This window comes from Bubalus bubalis, chromosome 23, assembly GCF_019923935.1.
Source record: "Bubalus bubalis isolate 160015118507 breed Murrah chromosome 23, NDDB_SH_1, whole genome shotgun sequence".
NCBI classification, from domain to species: domain Eukaryota; kingdom Metazoa; phylum Chordata; class Mammalia; order Artiodactyla; family Bovidae; genus Bubalus; species Bubalus bubalis.
In genome coordinates this window covers 33,541,955-33,562,525 of record NC_059179.1, presented here as the reverse complement: position 1 = coordinate 33,562,525, position 20,571 = coordinate 33,541,955, and the positions used below count along the sequence as shown (strand labels likewise).

At 43.4% G+C, this 20,571-nt stretch overlaps 1 protein-coding gene and 1 long non-coding RNA gene across 39 annotated transcripts in view; both read right to left on the bottom strand.

Annotated features, from left to right (window-relative positions):
• Positions 1-20,571, bottom strand: part of TCF7L2 (transcription factor 7 like 2) — a 202,379-nt gene that overhangs the window by 102,950 nt on the left and 78,858 nt on the right. For 37 of the 38 annotated variants that reach the window (XM_045164104.1, XM_044934959.2, XM_044934963.2 and 34 more), the window contains one exon: positions 19,756-19,857. The exons of the other annotated variant lie outside the window; for it this stretch is intronic. In XM_045164104.1, the coding sequence (XP_045020039.1) occupies positions 19,756-19,857 (102 nt within the window). The remainder of the gene's footprint in view (positions 1-19,755; positions 19,858-20,571) is intronic. 38 annotated transcript variants of the gene reach the window in all.
• On the bottom strand, positions 10,845-13,472 carry LOC123331326. Its single transcript, XR_006547886.2, has 2 exons — positions 12,488-13,472; positions 10,845-12,161 (listed from the first exon to the last, which is right to left on the bottom strand). It is a non-coding gene; the product is annotated as an uncharacterized LOC123331326 (long non-coding RNA).

The following is a 20,571-nucleotide window of genomic DNA, read 5'->3' as shown; positions in this document are numbered from 1 at the left end:
AGAGAAAGAATAGGGGAGGGAGGAAGGCAAATGTCTGGTTTTTCAGCTTGGGCAATCAATAACCACTCTAATTATTATTACCTACTCAGAGTTACCTTCATCAACTGACATAAAGGGGCAAAAACAAGAAGAGTTCATTGGTTAGGAGGTCTGTGGTCTTCAGACATACTGAGACAGGACAACATTTCCATCCTGGCCTCCTGGCTTCCTCCCACTTCCTGGAGGAAGAAGAGTCGGGGGGATATTTGGAAGGGCCTCTCTGCAGAGCCCAACACAGGGGCCAGGTCCTGGGAAACAGACCTCAGCCAGGCGTCCTCCTCTGACTTGCCCATCTCAAGTGACGATGATTTTCCAAGTGGTAAATGAATCATGTCAGACAAAAAGCCATTTTAAAAGTACATTTTGTTTAAAAAAAAAAAAAAAAGTACTACAGCACATTTCATTTATTAATTATGCTATGGATTAGGGATCAAAGAGGTAGAAATCTCAGTGTACTCAAAATAAATGGCTTTTGTGGTTACCTAAATCCTCGGAGTCCCGTGGAATGCAATTCCTTAGGCAAAAACAGCTTCCCAGACTCCCTGCCTCCCCGCCCCCCAATAATACAGAGGAGGGTGATTACTCAGCATCAGACCTGCATGATGCAATGATTTGGGCTTTTAACATGCTAGTTCTATGACACATGGGACTCTTCCTTTTAAACTGCCCTCCTAGTAATGGGTTTTTAGTTTCTAATATCAAATCTCAAATCCTTCCCCTTTTCCCTTCCGTCTTCCACAATCACCTGCTCTTTCTTTCCAATTAGATTCAAATTGAAAATAATCCATAAAGAGGTTGGAACTCAAATTCCAACTAACTTTCAAGAAGGCAATGGGGTGTAATATTAAGCACACAAGCTCTGTGGTCAGAAAGATCTGGATTTGAATGTTGGCTCTGCCACTTACCTCATAAATTTTACTTCTTTAAGCTTTGGGTTTCTATCTTTAAATAGGGATAAAATCACCTACTTCAAAAAGGGCTGTTGGGAAGACTGAGGAGGTAAATAAAGAAAGCTCCTGTCCAGGCACCAGTACTTCATCAATATATGACCAAGAGTTACTTATTAGCCTCGTACTTCCTTATTTTCCAGATATGGGTCCTGGCCGCAGTTTCTTCATCTTGCCCCCAAGTGAGTTGTTTTAATCGCATTTGAAGTCAGGTTTAAAAATCAATCCTCTCACTTAGATTCCTACCAAAGGAAAATAATCTCCTCAGATGTGGTGGTAACAGAGCGGACACCCAGTGAAAATCATCGTTCTTGCAGCAACTGCTGACAGACTCGGAGCCCTTAAAGTGGGCACAAACAGGAAGCACAGAAGGAAGGACGACAAACCCGAGCGCATTAAGATCGGAAACTTCATTATTTAAAAACCAATTAGGCAGTTTTAAAACACGATAAAGTACACTCATCCCCCGCTATGCGTGGGACTTTGGTTCCAGGACACATACACACACACGCACATAGCCACACGCACGGATGCTCAAATCCCTTACAAGAAATGGCTCAGTATTTACATATAACCTACACACATCCTCACTATATTTTAAATCATCCCTAGATTATTTCTAGCACCTAAACACAAGTAGATGCTATGTAAATAGTTGCTGCCAAGTAGCAAACTTAAGTTTTGCTTTTTGGAACTTTCTGGATTCTCACCCCCCGCCCCCCCGCAAATATTTTCAATCCATGGTTGGTTGAATTCACAGATGCAGAACCTAAAAGTATGCAGGGCTGACTTTATTTCCAACACATAATCAAGTCTCCAACATATATAAAGAGCTCCAATAAATCAATAAGGAAAAACTGATTCTTTAAAATGAGCAGAGGATTAAATCAGGCAAGCCACAATGGAGATAACAAACAAATGACAAGATAGTCAACCTCAGGGCTCAAAGAAACACAAATTAAAACATGGTAAGATGTCACTGCACACTAATCAGATGGCAAAAATTTTAAGTCTGACAAGTATTGGTGAGACCTGGGGAAAGAAAGTGCTTATATAGGTGATGAAAATACCAACTGATTCAGTCACTTCAAAGAGCCTGAGGATACCTTGTGAATTACAACTGAACATCGGCATCTTATGTCCTACCAATGGCTACACAGTCTGAACCTCAGAGAAACACTCACACGTGCCTACACACACCTACTCAAGAATGGTTCCTGCAGCATAGTCTGTAACCTTAAAAACGGGTAAGCAATCCAAATAATTATTGATACAGAAATGGAAAACCTGTGGTATGCCCATACAGTGGAATATTACATAGCAGTTAAAATGTGTGAATTAGATTGAAGTGTACAACAAGGGCAAAATCCATAAAAATGCTTAATAGGAGAAGCTGGAGAATACTATGGAAAATGAAACCAGTTACTTAAAATTTAAAAGCTACTAGCATTAATTGTAATACATTTTGATTAACACATAGATGTGTACAAAAGTGTGAAACCGTGGACTGCGAAGACATCAAATTATAACCACAGTAGTTATGTGTCTGGATGGAAGATCAGGGACTAGGGAGGGGAACACAAGTCTGGCTTGGTTCTTTTAAACACAAGGGACAGGATTAGTAATTGTTGCTACAGATGGCAGGTACAGAAGTGTTATTTCTTATCTTATCCTTTGACACCATAAAAGACTGAGCATACCTCGCACAAAATGGTTGATGGCCTGAGGAAAATACTCACAAAAGCCTTCCATCCAATGTAACTTACTAAACAGATGTGTAAGCTACCCTCAAGTTCAGACACACACCCGCCTTGTGTGAAGGGAGATGTTTAATATAATTTGAAGGGAAGGCGCATCGTGATGCAACTCTCCTTTTGTTGGTTCTTTTCCTTTGCCATGAGTTCATTCCTGGTCCTCCTAAAAACCCACAAAGCCTATTTCCTCATCAGCAATCAACAGCATCTCAAAGCACAACATGCCTCCAAGTTTCCTGAAACAGCCACCAGCCCAGGCTGTGTCCCTGGTGTGCCTGCTCCAGACAGAAGCAACATTGACACCTACAGATGAGAGCCCCAGTGCTGGAGTCAGGCTCCCCACATTCAAATTCCAGCTGGCCACTCACCCACCACCTGTGTGACCTTGGATGGATCACCCCCCACCACCACCACTGAGTCTCAGTTTCCCCACCTGTAAAATGGGATAGAAACAATCACTAACTCACAAGGTGTTGTGACGATTCAACCTGACAACCATACACATTACTCAGAACAGGAAATCAGTAAAATCAGTAAATTAGTAAAACAGCAAAGTGACTGAAACTAGTAAGTGCTCAGTAAATCTCCAGCATTATCATGATCTTAAGCACATCTCTCCATTTCTCAATGCATCCATTTCTTAAGTAGCACAATGAGGGCTCTGGACCAAAAGAACTCCTGAGTTCCCTTCCAACATGCCATGAACAACTCTGAGATTAAAACAAAAATTCAGGAACAGGAGGGTGAGCACGAGAGAGAACAAGGCTCTGCTCTATAACGTGCAAGCCTGTTGGAGGTGAGGCCCCAAGACACAGCTTGATGAAAAGTTCTCCAAGCCCCTTCCCTTGGCTTCAGTTCCAACCTCTGGAATCACACTTCTGCACCTAATAGGATCCCAACAATCCCCACCCTTGGCTCCAGATCCAGCAGATCCCACACTGCCAAATGAAACCTTTGGAGGAAACTTACACAGGCATCCAGACACCGGAACACTTGGCCAAAACCACCCCTGCTGGCCTCTGGATGTGGTGCTGGCCACCGCTGGAACCCCGGCCCGCTTCCCCAGGCCAATGGCCCGCCCTCCCTCTCCCCGACACATGCCCTCCCCACCCACTCACTTATTCCACATGGATGTCCAAACACGCACTAGCTCAGCATATATCCTTACTGCCTCGCAATGGCTTGTATTTTTCATGCTCTAAAGCTTAACCATGAGATTGTTGGTGTGAGAGCTGTGATCGCTTCAGGCCTGGACTCATAGAGTGAAGAATAAATCAGGATGAAAGTCATCACAGGTATGCACCAAAAACAAACTAAATAAACATGGAGTTGGTTTGTTTTTTTTAAAAAAGCCTCCCTTTCAAGATAAAAGGTTAGATAGCATTAAAGTTATCATCCTCTTTAAACACATCTTGATTTTTTTTTTTTTTTTTTTTTTTTGATCATGCAACTTTTTACTACAAGATGGCAGGACAGGAGAATTGTGGACTTCACCCCCAAAGTCCATTTTTTTATAACTGTCTGTGTGTACTGCCAACATACGCAGGTGTGATGCCCCCAAACGTGGGCTGAATCTGCAGCTCATGCATGGCCCACGTCATGTCCTGCAAGACCGATTGTTCGTGGAGGGCAAGAAGAGCTCCTGGCTGTGGGAGGAACTGAGTGAAATTAATCAAGACGGCTGAGCCACAGCCCAGCTCCAAAGCCAAGATTCATTTTCTTAGGCACATTCTCATTTGTGATTCAGATGAAAAATGTTGCTCTTTCCCATCACTTCGGAAAAAATGTTTCAATGGTGAGTGAAAAGAATGTCCATCGTAATGAACATTTGATCGGGCTCTGACCGAGGAGTAGAGGGTTCCATTTCTGCCACTCTTCCCCCACAGCAGCCTGCCTGAAGCAGAGACGGCAGCTGCGACAGCCTGATCGCCCTGTACGGCGTCCTGCTCCACCCAGATTAAGCCGTCAGTGCCTTCTTTCCCTTGGAGCTGTGATATACGGCCTCAGAATCCCTCTCAACACAGTGCTCCAAGCAGACACTACCCAGCCTCCACCTAGGGACACACACTGCACTCTTCTCACAGTCCTTGGAAAAACCGTTTTTCTTTGGTCTGGCAGAATTGCAAGATCCCTTCTTGGTTCATATGTGATGTACAGGGAAATGGACAGAACAATTATAAATAGTAAAGTTGTAATAGTCAAACAGGAATAATCACCTGTATGCTCAGTTTGTCAGTAATTATCCATGATAAGAAAACAGTGGTTCTAAAATAATGAGTGTTGACATGTAGAGGAGACCACTAGTACCTCCTTCTTTATGATGGTTAAGATCACATTTTTTCCAACAAAAAGGGCTGTGCTTCGTAATTAACTGGCTGTTCCTTAATTATCCCAAAGACCAGAAATAAGAGCACTTTAGGGCAAAGATGATTCTGTCACGTAGGAGTCAGAAGAGAAACTCTTGTGAAACTAAAAATATGAAAACAGGCATTTCATGAAAATGCCTCAAGTTCATTTTCAAAATTCCCCATGACCACAGGACCAAAGCATGGAAACTGCTTTCTTTTTTCCCACACAAGCCTCTCTCTAGAAATTGTTTGTGAGAGAAAACTGCTTATAACTCCCGCAGGTAAGCACAAATCAACCCATTCTTAAAGAAGGCAAGTATGTTTCCTTCATATGGGTCCCTGTTTACAAAGCAGTAGAAGAATCAGTTCATGCTCTAGCATGTTTAATTCAAAAGAATCAAAAATTGAAAACATGAAACAATATTTTTATAAGTCTAAGGCTTGGAAAACTGTGGTGGTTAGAATTCCTCTGGTTGTAAGTGTCAGAAAACACCTCTAATTAGTTGGCTTCCAAATTAAAAGATTCGACTAGCTGGACAGTCCAGGATTAGAGCTGGCTGCTGCTGCTGCTGCTAAGTCACTTCAGTCGTGTCCGACTCCGTGTGACCCCATAGACGGCAGCCCACCAGGCTCCTCCGTCCCTGGGATTCTCTAGGCAAGAACACTGGAGTGGGTTGCCATTTCCTTCTCCAATGCATGAAAGTGAAAAGTGAAAGTGAAGCCGTTCAGTCATGTCCAACTCTTAGCGACTCCATGGACTGCAGCCTACCAGGCTCCTTCGTCCATGGGATTTTCCAGGCAAGAGTACTGGAGTGGGGTGCCATTGCCTTCTCCAAGAGCTGGCTACATAGAACTAAATGGTATCATATAGACGTTCCTCCCACACACATCCTAATTCTCGCACATCACTACAAATAAGCACTTTCCATTCAGAGTGTGTGTGTGTATGTCTGAGTGTGTGTGTCTGTGTGGATGCTGTCTGTGTGTGTGTGGTGTGTGTGTTAGTTGCTCAGTCATGTCTGACTCTTTGCAACCCCATGGACTCTAGCCTACCAGGTTCCTCTGTCTGTGGAATTCTCCTGGCAAGAATACTGAAGTGCGTTGTCATTTCCTTCTCCAGGGATCTTCCTGATTCAGGAATCAAACCCAGGTCTCCCGCATTGCAGACAGATCTTTACCATCTGAGCCACCAGGGATAGCTCCAAAAACCCACAGAGTTAGAATGCTCTGCCTAGTGAAGGCTCCAGAGCATTTCTGCTTATTAAATCACAGGCCTACCCCTTGTCCAATCATGTCTACCTGGACCAACCTGAATAGGGGAAAGGTAGTTCTCTATTCTTAGGGGATGAGGAGGATGCTGCCAGCAGAAAATAAATAAATAAATAAAACAAAACCACACACACACAACTGGCATAGCGATGAATGTGGACTCTGCTCCATTGTTAATATTTGGTTTCTTAGACTGGAGGGTCACTGTGTAGATGCTATTCTCAACTCCCAAATATAACTTGATAATTTAAGAGGAAAATATAATAAAGACTGTGCCAATCAAGAGCTTTGTGGAAACAGAATAGGAAGGGGTTTGAGGCAGAAAGGAAGGAAGATGTTTAGCTATATTTTAAACATGGAAATGGCTTCTCCCAGTCAAACATATTTCTTCCATCTTTGACAATGTCTTCTCGTCTTGGTCAGGACAAATTTGGCTTTTGGGCTTTGGCGGAAGCAGGCTGCTACCTCTTCCCCCAAAACTATTTTCTCTTGTGTTTCCACTGAATCACCGTAGAGGTTTGCCCTAGAGCCTCTCCTCCCAGCCTGCTCCCCTTTCTGTTTAGATTTTATGTTCTCCCTCTGCCCAGAAAGGCTGATTCTCCCTTGAGTGTGAAAGAGCTGGGGAAAACACTTCTCTCAGAATCTTATATGCATCCCTGAGTCGGGTCTAACTTCAGGAGCATTAGAAAGGGGCAGAGTCAGAGGTCAGGTCCGAAGACAGGTCTCAATAATGGGAGCCCCACAAAACCATGGTCTCTGGGAGCCACGGGGACAGTTCAGTCCCAAAGTCCGTGGTGCAGACCTTCCTTCCTTCCCTTCTTCAGCCTTTTAAACACTTGATACTTTCTTCACCCCAGCACCTGGGCAACACAGTGTTTTTGTGAGCAAAACAGGCAGCCTTCACCCTTGAGCAAGGACAAGATGCCTTTGCCCCACTGTACTTTGGGCACATGGTGACCCCATCTCATTCAAGCCTATCAAGCAGACTCAGTGATGCACTCAATCACTGCCCAGATCCACTCGCTGTGCAGGCTTTGGCTGGAAAACAGATTGCATCACACCTGCCAGAGCGCCTCACAAGTTTCTCACTGCAGACAGACCACGGCTGGACAGACTGCACAGCTGCAGAGATGCTGGGGCTTGGATGCAGGACAGAGGGGGTGACCCAGATACCAGCCACATCCCACTGCACTGGCAAAGGACTGATCAAGGGGGTGCTCAGTCAACCTCTGTGCCCCGTTCTGCCCCCACCCTCTCTCCTCCAGCCAACACCACACTGGAAGGGTGGCAGGTCCTGGGCCCAATCCACCTGTATACTCTCCATCCTGCGTCCCTGAATCTCCACGTCCCACCTTCTAATCAGGTGGCAGAGATAAGTACCTGTTCACAGCCTTACTATGTCTTCTCTTCAAAAGACAAAATCTATCCTCCAGATTTTCAGTAGAAGTACATGACACAATCTGTATTAGGATGTTCAAGGCCATCTCAAATGCGGGAATGCAGCACAGGGACCAAGGAAGTAAGACAGGAAGTGACAAAGGGGGAAGTTACAAGGTGGGAAGTGCTCTAGCAACACCCTAGTGAGTGGTCCTGGCAGCCTGGGCTTCAGTGGTGATGGCAGAGGGGCGAAAATTGTTTGAATCCACAGATATTTCGAAGGCAGAGCTCATATGCTATGTGGATGGATTATGAGCCCAAAGGACAGGCCAGTGGACTGAATGTGGGGTGTGAGTGAAAAGACGAGTCAAAGATAAACTCCAAGGTTTGGGACTCATGCAACTGAAGAATGTTGATGACCCTGACTATGACGGTGAACGCTGGGAGCAAAGGCTCGGTGGTGGGGAGCAGGTGGAAATGAAGGCCTGGATTCTGAACAAGCCAATTCTCCCTTGTCTGTCTGGCATCCAAATGGGAATCCAATCAGGCACTCGGGGGAGAGAGCCCAGGCTAGACAAAGAATCTGGATAACTCTCTAAATGTGGTCATTTCTGCCCATGGAATCCTGAACAACTCCACTCACTCACAGGATTTTCACATCCGGATCTTCTCAGGTGGCTCAGTTGTAAAGAATCTGCCTGCCAATGGAGAAGACCTGGGTTCAGGGATGGGTTGGGAAGATTCCCCTCAGATCAGATCAGATCAGTCGCTCAGTCATGTCCGACTCTTTGCGACCCCATGAATCGCAGCACACCAGGCCTCCCTGTCCATCACCAACTCCTGGAGTTCACTGAGACTCACGTCCATCGAGTCAGTGATGCCATCCAGCCATCTCATCCTCCATCGTCCCCTTCTCCTCCTGCCCCCAATCCCTCCCAGCATAGAGGACGAAATGACAACCCACTCCAGTACTCTTGACTGAAGAATCCCATGGACAAAGGAGCCTGGCAGGACCCAGTCCATGGGGACCCAAAGAGCTGGACACGACTAAGCTCACATGCACAGCAGCACAAGCAAAATGCACAGAATAATAAACTTTCCCATCCAGACCCCCCTAGGCTCCCTCCTCTCCTCGTTTCCAAGAACACTCCAAGGGATAATTCCGAAATCCAAGTGTTAAATTTGTATTAACTGATTAAAAGAGATGAAAATCTGACTTGCAAGCCATTAACAAGCCTATCAGAAAATCACTTCACATACCAAACGTTGTTGAAAATACTCATTTCCCATAATATATCATCGAGTCTTAGATTTCACAAGCTCTCTCTTAAAAAATTCAGGCATCTTAGAATAGGATTCCTGAGGACCAGTCAGTTTAAACAAGATTGGAAAGAGACAAAACCCTCCAAGCCCAACCTTCTGGAGCTTCCGTGTGAACCACGTTTACATAAACGCTAGTGGGGTGATGACACAGGCTCAGCTGCGAGTCAGAAGGTATGAGGGTGGATTCTCAAGTAAGAAAGTAGACACGAGGGCAAGCCCCGCTGCTACAACGATGCACCATGAAGGTAACAGTAAAGGCACACTTGTTCCTGACCAAATCAACCCCTGTCCCTCACCAGAAATTGGTCTTCTGCTTAATTAATGAAGCATCACAATACAAGGGGAGAGAGACACCTGCAAAGAAATAAAATCATGGGGTTCCTTGACTTCAGGAAACTTACAATCTGGTTGAAGAAGCAAGCCCGTACATAGCGTGAATCAGCCAGACAAGAAAGGACAAGCAGGACAGGACTGGTGCCAAACGCACACTTCTGTGTTATTTACTGGAAACATAAACATAGGCAAATCCATGAGTTGAGCTCGAAGCACATGCACGTTAATTTAAAGCAGGCTCCCACGCTGGGTAAACAGAGCAGGTACTGAAACTAAAACAACTTTCCAAAATATGCACCCATCTTGGCCCTGAAAAGTCAAGAAGAATTCTCCAGTCAAGCTCGCTTTAGGGACTCTTGCAGTTTCCAAACACCCAGAGGAATCAAGAACCTGCCCTGAACCTGAACCTGACTGCATAACCCAGAGCTTCCCTAAACCTCTTTCAGGAGGGAACCTTTTTCCTAGCAACCTTATTAACACTCGGTGACACAAACGTCAGGAAACACTAGCCCAGAGCTGCCAGAGTTTTTCGCCCAAGCACAACTCACAGCATTTGGAAATGGTTGAAACTGATTAGAGGCTGCCAGCCTCCGCCACACTCCCTGTGGACTGATCTTAAACAGGGAGACAAACGGCATTTCTAAAAAGGAGGTAGGTTTTCCCAGAAACACAATCCAGGATGATATTCTTAACAAGTTCATATACAGCATCAAATAAATACTATCTTTGCCTAATAATATGCTATTAACAAAAGAGAAAAAAAGTTTGATGATCTGACTTTGTTATTGTTGTTGTTTAATTGCTAAGTCGTGTCTGACTCTTTGCCACACCATGGACTGCAGCCTGCCAGGCTTCCCCATTGTTCACTATCTCCCAGAGTTTTCTCAAAGTCAAAAAAAGAGCTACTAAAATGTAAAAGACTACAATTCTTTGGGTTTGTAAAAGTATACTCCAAAACCTCTAAAAATAGCCCTAAATGGGCTTCATATATTGTGGGGAGCTAAAAAAGTGTTTCTATAAGTATCTAAAATGAATATATGTCATTCTGTACAACCATGATAACATCAGCTGACTTTAAAACCTACTAGCTATATAAGAAGCAATCATTTTTGTTTGCTCATTTTGAAAGTGAGAAGCCTTAGGGAGGTTGACTTGGGCTGGGCTGGCTAGGTCTCTTTTCTGTAGCAATATGGAATAAGGGCATATCCTTCCCAGGAAGCCTGAACTTTTGCTTTTGCTTAATTCCCCAGAGACAATAAAATCATTCTGATCATGGTCAATCTAACTCTCACACTCTGAGGATGGTTATTAACACTGAGACCTGGCAGGAGGACATTCGTGGCTACACAGCAAGAAATGTTTTAAACTTTTGTTCTCTTGTAACTATATTCCTAGCAATTTATCCTAAGAAAATAATATAGGATGGGGGTGGGGAGGGGAGGGGGCCACACAAAGATGTTCATCACAGGTTTATTTAGAATAACCGAAACAAAAGGAGATAAAGACCCAACAATATGGCATTGATTAAACTAAATAGGGATACAATCATAGTATGGGTTATTATGTGGTCATTAAAAATCCTTAAGAATTTTAATGACATGAAGATGTGCTTAAGCAATTTTCATTTTAAATAAATCCAAGGTTGAAAACACTGAGCACTACTATGAGCTCAAGAATGTTAAAAACAAATATTAATACACTCAGAAAAGTCTAGAAGGAAACATACCAAATATACCAAACAATTCGTAATGTAACATCAGACTGGCAAGATTAGGGGTTATTTTCCAGTGTCTACAACGAACATAAATTTTATGAATGAGGAAAGCTATACTTAACAATTATTGTCACTTATTTTAGAGGTAGGGTTTTTTTCAATCAAAAATGTGTCGTTTTCATACTTAAAACATTTTAAGATCAGTCACTGAAGATGTGAGTCACCATGGAGGACAATCTTGAGCAAACTTGGTGATGAGGGAAGGATGTTTCCGAGTTAGCATCTTAGTCTTAAGATGGATTAGTGGAAGAAGCTTGAGCGGAGCTGAACAGCAAAACACAAATCAAGTCTGAGCACTTCAAGGAGAGAGACTTCAGTGCAATACGGAGACAGACCTTTGAGTCCATTTTCTACCGAAGCAAACGGTCTACATCAGAAGATAGCCAGGTGCCCCATCTCTGTGTCTGAAAACACCAAGGCTGGCAGAGGGACTTCTGAGCGGTGATTAAACAACAGAAGGGACAGCACTGGGTGACATGCCTTGTGATCTGAAGGTTGTGAAACTCTGTAACTCTGTGATTCTAATCTGAAGAGGATAAAACTGAGCTTACACAATCCTTCTTGGTAGAATATTTCCATTGCCATAGTGGTCAGCTGCCACACCATGAACCCAAACCTCAAAACTTCAGAATTCCTCACCATAGAGTATTTTCTGGAAGGAGATAGGAAGCTTAGACTTCTAACCACAGACTGTTACGGACCATCTTGGGGTTTACTCCACTCCCTCCCTTTAAACCACACCTGATCCAATCTACCACTTCTTCCCCAAAACAAAGATAACTTGGTTGCCTGGTTCTCAATATTAGCTCCTCATAGTGTTCCTTATAAAAAAAAAATACTAATATTTGTACAGGGCTCACCGGCTTGCTTTATACGCTTAGACAAAACACATACCTTTAATCGTGGTTCTGTAAAATGGGAAAGTTCTGACTCAGCCGCTGCTAGGAAACACATCTTGAGTATTCTAGGAAGTCTGGTTGAGTCACAGAGAAATGGACTTATTTAAAAAAAAAAAAAAGAGGGAAGTGTATATGCAGTGGAGGAAGAGGAGACAGCACAGGGAAGGGCTTCCAGGAAGTGAGCACAGTTCACCCTCACATCTCCTGAAGTTCACCTGCCCCCGGAGCATCCGCCCTCCTTTCCCACAACGTGTCAGTGAGTCCTCTGCAGCAGCCACACCCAGAAACCAAATCCTTCGCCAAGCTCGTGGCCCACTCTCCAGTGAAGCTACTGGGTCTCCTTGAACAAGCCTGCCCTAGCCAGCTGGTGCTCCACCCGGCGCTTCCCTGGCAGCGCTCTGCACACGCACTGTGTCCCACTGACCTCTTTCTCAGCGCCTCTGGGGTCAGTGGAGTTAAGATGATGGCGTGCTCTGGAGCTAGTCCGCCTTATCTCACAGCCTGACTCCCACAGTTGGGCAAATACTTCACCTCCCTGTGCTGAGTTCTTTCTCTGTAAAGTGGGGATAATGCAATTTCTGAAAAGCACCTGGAACAACGTCTGGCACGAAGGAAACGTCCCAGACGTACTTTCTAGCATTGTTATCATCATTCATCACTGACTCCACTTTCTACATCTAGAATAGTTTTTCCCCCACACAGTGGGCAATCACGAAATATTTGCAGGATCCATGAATATAAGCCAGAAAGACCAATTAGAGCTACTTATCTAAATTCTGGAGAAGGAAAGCGAGACGTCTCCACCCTTCCATAAATACATTCTGAATAAATGGAAATCTAAATTTAATAGATAATCAACATTACTCTTGATGTCCATTTAATCCATTAAATTTGAATCGTAAATTAAGTTTGAAGTGCTCCCATTTCACATTGCCACACTGCTCTGTGGGGTCAGGAAACCTGGTATCTTAATCTCTCTAAAAAAGACAACTCAGGGAAATCCCCAGTGGTCCAGTGGCTAGAACTTGGAGCTTCCTCTACCATGGCCTAGGTTCAACCTCTGATCAGAGAACTGAGATCCTGCCAGATGTGCAGTGTGGCCAAAATAAAAAAGAATACAACTCACTCAAGTCTACTTCAATTTTAAAAGGAGAGATTTTTCCAAAGAAGGTATGTGAAATATACCAATAGGTACACAAAAAGATGCTCAACATCCCTAATCAGAGAGATATAAATCAAAACGACAAAGAATTACCTCCTTGTATCTGTTAGAACAGCTGTCAGCAAAAGACAAGAGAAAACAAGTTTTGGTTAGGATATGGGAAAAAAAAGAATGTTCTATATTGTTAGCAGGAATGTAAATTGGTGCAACCATTATGGAAAACAGCACAGACAGTCCTCAAAAAAATTAAAACTGGAACTACCTTATGATCCAGCAACCTACTTCTGGGCTTCCCTGCAGGCTCAGCTGGTAAAGAATCCACCTGCAATGCGGAAGACCTGGGTTTGATTCCTGGGCTGGGAAGATCCCCTGGAGAAGGGAATGGTTACCCACTCCAGTATTCCGGCCTGGAGAATTCCATGGACTGTATAGTCCATGAGGTCACAAAGAGTCAGACATGACTGAACAACTTTCACTTCACTTCAGTTCTGGGTATATATCCAAAAGAAACAAAAACAGGATCTCCAAGAGACATGTACACTCCCTCATTCACTGCAGTGTGACTCACAAGAGCCAAGATAAGGAAACAAGCTACGTGTCCATCAACAGACCAACAGATAAAACAAATGTATTACATACACCAAGTGGAATAGCATTCAGCCATAAGAAGGAAATTCTGCCATTTGTGACAACAATGGAGGGACCTTAAAGGCATTACACTAAGTCAGACAAAGACAAACACTGCATCAGTTCAGTTGCTCAGTCATGTCTGACTCTTTGTGACCCCATGGACTGCAGCATGCCAAACTTCCTTGTCCATCACCAACTCCTGGAGCTTGCTCATACTCATGTCCATCGAGTCAGTGATGCCAGCCATCCAACCATCTCATCCACTGTTGTCCCCTTCTCCTCCAGCCTTCAATCTTTCCCAGCATCAGGGTCTTTTCCAATGAGTCAGTTCTTCCCATTGGGTAGCCAAAGTATTGGAGTTTCAGCTTCAGCATCAGTCCTTACAAATGAATATTCAGGACTGATTTCTTTTAGGATTGACTGGCTGGATATCCTTGCAGTCCAAGGGACTCTCAAGAGTATCTCATGGTATCGCTTACAAGTGAAATCTTAAGAAAAAACCACACAGAGAGTCCATCAGGGACCCAGGGGTTAGGGAAAATGGCGAGATGCTGGTCAAAGAGTACAGACTTCTAGTTATAAAAGGAATAAGTTCTGGAAGCCTAATGTATAACATGATGATTATAATTTTTGACAATACTATATCATGTACTTGAAAGTTGCTAAAAGACAGTAGATCTTAAATATTCTTACCACAAAAGAGAAATGGTATTTATGTAATGGGATGCAGTTTTAGCAACAGAAATAGTCATTTTACAACATATAAGTGTATCAAATCAACACACTGTACACCTCAAATTTATACAACATTATATGTTGATGGTATCTCAATAAAGTTGTAATAAAAATTTTTTAATTAAAGACATCTCTTCTACCCCAAACCTTCTCCCCACCCAGTATTTCCCATTCAGCAAATGGCATCTCCACCCACCCACCTTTGACCCTCTTTTCTCCCCTCACTGACAGCATCTGATCCATCCCTCAGTTCTACTGACAGCCCCTCCCTCCAAATCTGTCCGCTTCACCTTCCCCATGGGCAGCAGCGTAACCCAAGCCAAAACCTTCAATGATTTCACAAGGGCAGTTGGGATGAAACATCAAATTGTCACCGTATCTCCCCCAAGTCACTGTCTCCATGCCCCATGGACCAGCAGCCATCGTAGCTGGCGTCCTGCTTCTCTCACAGCCAGGCTCTCTCTTCTTTAGGACCTTCAAACATGTTTTATCTTCTGCCTGGAATATTTTCTCACCTCCCATCCCTTCTCTCATACCTTCACCTGGTCAACTCCAACTGATCCTTCAAATCACGTGTTAAATGCCACTTTCTCAGGGGACAGTCCTGGCCTGTTAATCCTCACCAGCTTCTCAGTGGACATCCCAGCTCCTCGATCATATACCCTCACAGGCCTGGTAACCCCTCACAGCACCCAACACAGAGCCTCCCACCCAGGCAGGGGCCGCGACAGTTCCGCTGGACCTCAGCGTCCAGGACAGAGCCTCCTACCACACAGCAACTGCCGCCAGGCGTCCAAGAGCACAAGGAAGAGTACAACCCAAGTAACACAGCAAAACACCCGTGTATACTTAATAACGAAGAGGATGCTCTCCAAGTAATTGGTTGTTATTAACTGCTGCAACTCAGTACCCCCGCACCCCATGCCCAAATTCTTCAGAAACAACAATAAAAGACTCAGCATGCCCTCTGAGCTGAAAACTCTCAACTCAAACGGCAGACACCCTGTCTGAAGTCCTACCATCAGGCTATATATTTCATAACAGCCTTCCCGCTCTCTTTCAGGATTTAAGCAGTAACAACAACAAAATAAAACAAGTACACACTCCGGTCTGGCGGGCTCTGCTCTTCGGGATTCAGGCAGCTTTCTCATCCCACACCTCCATGCTCATTACACAACAAAACACATAAGACCCAGAACCGCAAGAAATACACCCCAAGGTAAAAACTCCACGTCTACTTCAAAAGGAAACCCCCAAGACACAATGGTAGGAGCTTCTGAAGCCTTTTGCCATTTTGTAAGATACATACTATACCAAAATACCACAATTTGGGGTAGAGAATCTTTTTTTGCTGGGTACAAAGGAAGTTAAAGTCTTTGTATAGCAGGGGTGGTATCCAGAGAGAGGCTCCTCACAGGGGCCCTGGGGGTGGGTTGGCCAAGACTCAAACACCACCACTTAGCACAGCCCAGCTGCCTGGCACTCATTTTGGAAGAAGGAATTTAAAAAAGAGCAACGAATTAAAAATATAAACGCCACAGAGAAAGAAACAGGAGCAAGTTCTACAAATCAGAATATTGGGAGGCTGAGGAAAGGAGAGGATCCTGGCTCTTGTGACTTTAGGAAGTTCATGAATTTCTGAGGGAGTAAGGAAGAAGAGAAATCCAAGGGAGAGGGAGAGAGAGACAGATCTGTTGTATAAATTCCTATTTTTTGGACAGTCAAAAAAAAAAATTTAAAAACCATCACCCTTGGGGGATCATTTCTACTCTATTTTGAGCATAGAGTAGGAGCCATCAGATTATAATAAACAAGATGCTGTATTGGGGGCTTGCTTCTTCATATAAACATTATTCAATCAATTGAACTCCACTTGTTAAGAACATGCATTCTACACATCCTTTTTTTTTTTTACAATGTGGTAACCCACATACCACATGAGAAAAAAATCCAATCAGATTAAAATATGCCAACAAAACGTTTTAAATTCCCATCTGAAAATTCTACCCCCCATGAGTACTACAGCAAGTTATTTTCCTAGCAACCTGTGATAGCTATAGTCCCTAATGATTACTAACAAACGCTGAATGAACACTTCTCTAGTTTCAAAATAAAAACATTAGAAATAATTATGAAACAGCCTGGCGCCAAAATTACAATAAATCCAAATTTCGGAGAAATTAGGAAGCAATCCTCAGACAATTATTTTGAAACAGGTCTGATGAAACACTGTGATGTGACAAACTTTTATTTCAAGAGAAAGAAAAACAAGAAAGTAAGGAAGAGCCCAGTATCTGGAGAAAAGCTAGCATTCATCAGAGAATCTGATGGAGAACCAGAGTCTCCTGGCCAATGCTGAGTTATACAAAGACCCAATGATACATCGGCCACAATCCAGAATGCTCCCTGTATAAATACAGACACACCGTACCTGCCAAGCTGGTTTGGGCTGACATGCTGCCCTGCGTTCAATGAAAAGGTGATCATAAGTTTATACACCCAAGGTACTCCTCAATCCCCCAAAACTATACGTGACCCAGAGGTCAACAACTTCCAGACTTTCTTCCCCCTACCTTTTCATTCTCCTTCTACTAACTTCCTCCCCATCCCCAATATCTCTTCCTCCTCAGTCCTGGTGTCACATGAAGACTGTAGAAATCCACAATGACAGAGCTGACTCATAAACTAAAGACACCATTCCAAGGCCATGAGCATTAAGTATTTCATTTGGTTTCCTTTTTGCCCGAGTTCATGGCTCTTCTCCTCGCTCCAGCTCCCAAAGCCCACTCTTCACCACCAACCCACTACATCACCTCTATGCAGGGTCACTCCTAGGCCCCCAGGAGCAGAGAACAGAAGATCGGATTACAGCTGCGGCTTCTATCGACAAGGGTCTCCCTCAGAAGGGTGGGGTGGGCTCCACAGTGATTGCTATGATCAACATGCCTCCTAAGCCACAGCAAAGGAAAAAGAAACCCAAGTCCCTTCCCTGTGCCCCTTGCCAAAATCCACATCGGCTCTGCAAAAATGTTTTACCAGCTCCTCGGATTGTTAACTCGTACACGTGAAAACAAAGTGCCTAGGGCCTAAGTTGTGGCAACTGCTCCTATGGGATCTGGGGAGTCAGAGGGACAGAGGGAAGGAGGGCAATCACTGAAATTCTCTCTCCCAAAGGACAGACCCCACTCCTGCACGTGGGTAACACATGGACCTCCAGGTCACACCTACCAGGGGGCTGCGGCCCCTCTGGACCATTTCTAAGAAATGAGTCTTCTCAACAGACTCAAAGAGAGAAACACCTCCAAGAGATTTTAAAGATAGCGTCCTCCTTTCCTACACTTCCGGCCCCACCCCCAAAAAGAAATGGGTAACTTCTGCCCAGTACTTCTAAAAGCAGAAAAATAAATTTCAAACCTAGACCCCCACTGGGAAATTCAGGGAGGCAGGAAGAGTGAAACAGACTGGCTTCCTCACTGTACCCTCAAGGACTTGTAAAACAATCTTTGTGTATTGTTAAAATATGGGTTTTTTTTTTTTCATGGCATTCATTTTTCTGGGAGAAACCTGCATGAGAACCCCAAGCCAACAACTTCTTTATGCCTATGACACTGTCTTTGACAGTGAGCCAATTTAGAGAGAGCAAAACAGAACAAGTCACAGAGAGTTACTTTTGACTCCCTTAGGAGGGAACAGTCCACTAGGCCCCAAAAAGAGAGCTGAGAACTGGGCCCAGTTCCCACTCTGGCCGCTAACACAGCGTGTGACGTTGGGCAATTCACTTAAGGCATCTCTGGACCCGTTTCCTTTTCTGAGAGTAGGTAGGACCTAGCTGATCTAAGGTTACTTCCAGCCCTGAAATCTCAGCATTGTACGAGCATGTGTGATTAGGAGCATCTGTTTTATCGAGGGACTGGAGGAAGGAGGAAGATTCTGGGAAATGTCAACCTTCTTTCTACATGCCTCATTTATAATATAAGAATTCGTAAGACCTTTTCACAAATGACTCAAAGAAGTGGTTTTACAGAAATCAATTATTTTGTGAGATATACACACATACCATATGTATATTTAATATTCATATAACAGAGGCTAAACTCCTTAAATAATATATGCTCAATTATAACAAGTTACAAAATAAGGAGGCAGTTAGCCTGAAATTTGACACAATGTATCTTAAGATTTTTCTACTTAAGAAAATTATTTTGCCATTTTTAGAAATTAAAAGTAACACAGAGGCAAAATATATTAATGGATAACATTTTGTGATACTTAAATAAAATATACATGAATTGTTTCATGCTCTGCATAATTCTACCTGTCATGAATTCATTTTAAAAATGTATCTTCCATTAATTATTTCAAAAGTATGAAGTCCAGCTCATGATAGGAATATATAGAAGAAAATACTCTAATAAGGCTGAGTTATCTTCTCAAGAGGTTAATTTATAAACTCCACTTTCAGAGTCTACAAAATCCTGAGAAAGTGCATTAAAAATATATGTAGACACATACTTTAGGTTGTAGTCTCTTAGTAGTACAAACAAATGTTTTCTGTGTTAAACCCACACACTTTCAAAGCCATGGATGTACACATTAAATTTAATTTAAGCCTTTCCAAGTTCATTTGTACTCCACGTTTCCAATCAATCAGCCCAGATGAAATCTTTCTGATATCAGTCTAGATTATTCCTTTCCAATTATTAGGATAAATTGGTGAGTGTGTTGGGGGTAGGGGATGAGGGGAATAAGATTGGAAAGTCTCAAATTCAGGATTTCCCTTTTGAGTTTCCTAATTCTCTGCAACTCACCTCCCCTAAATGACTTTTTCAGCAAAGATTTGGGTACATTTTTTAAGTTGCTTCAATCCCTTTTCCAATCTTCCCCACACCATGGTGATTGTGCCCTATTAACTGGAACTCACAAAGCTAGATTCTAACCCAATATTAGGTGAAAAGGGTAGTGGGAACATTTCCAGCTAGATACCAATCATTAAGGTCCAATAGCAAAAAAACAAGTGCCTTCTAGATACAAACCATATCCAAGAATATGCCCCCAAAGAACTATTTTTAACAAAAGAGAAAGTGATAAACAAGGTCTGTTATCAACAAAAGAACATTTCATCTCCCCACAATAAAAGAAGCAAACATCTCTGTAAGGTCACTTACAACGATGTGGGCTGGCGATGGAGAGCGAGCATCCTTGAGGGCTTGTCTGCTCTGGAGGGTCCCCGCCTGGACATCAAGCAGTGGCCATTTCATCTGAAGATACTGGAGATAGCAAACAAAATGAACATGGAAAATGATTTTAGAAAAGAAATGGGACACAGCTACCCCAAGAATCTTAGGGTACATGACACACAGATCAGAAACTGCAAAACTTAAAAATATGCAAATAAAGACACCAAAAAAAGCGAAAGCAAGCAAATCAGGGGAACAACGACAACAGAAAAGTCATGCAACACTGACAGGTTCTTCCTTGGAGCTCATGTTCAACAGGTACATGCAAGGAGCATCAATATTATTAGCAATTAGTTTTGTCTTTGTATTCAAACTATATGGCCTTGGATAAAATGATATCATTGATACTACTTCATTTGGAGAAAACCAATGGGGAGAGGGGAGAGGGAAGAAGAGAAAGGAGACCTCTCTTCTAAAGAAATAAAGCTAATGAAGTCTCAAGCCATGGATACCCTACTCAGTCGTTAAGTTGTGTGCAACTCTTTGCAACCCCATGGACTGTGTAGCCTTCCAGGCTCTTCTGCCCATGGAATGGAATTTTCCCGGCAAGAATACTGGTGTGGGGTGCCATTTCCTACTCCAACGAATCTTCCCGACCCAGGGATGGAACCCGAGTCTCTTATGTCTCCTACACTGGTAGGCAGGTTCTTTACTACTAGCGACACCTGCGAAGCAAACAGATGTGCCCGAGGAGACCATCAATTCCAAATCTGCTCTTTCAACAACTTTCCTTTCTAAAACGCC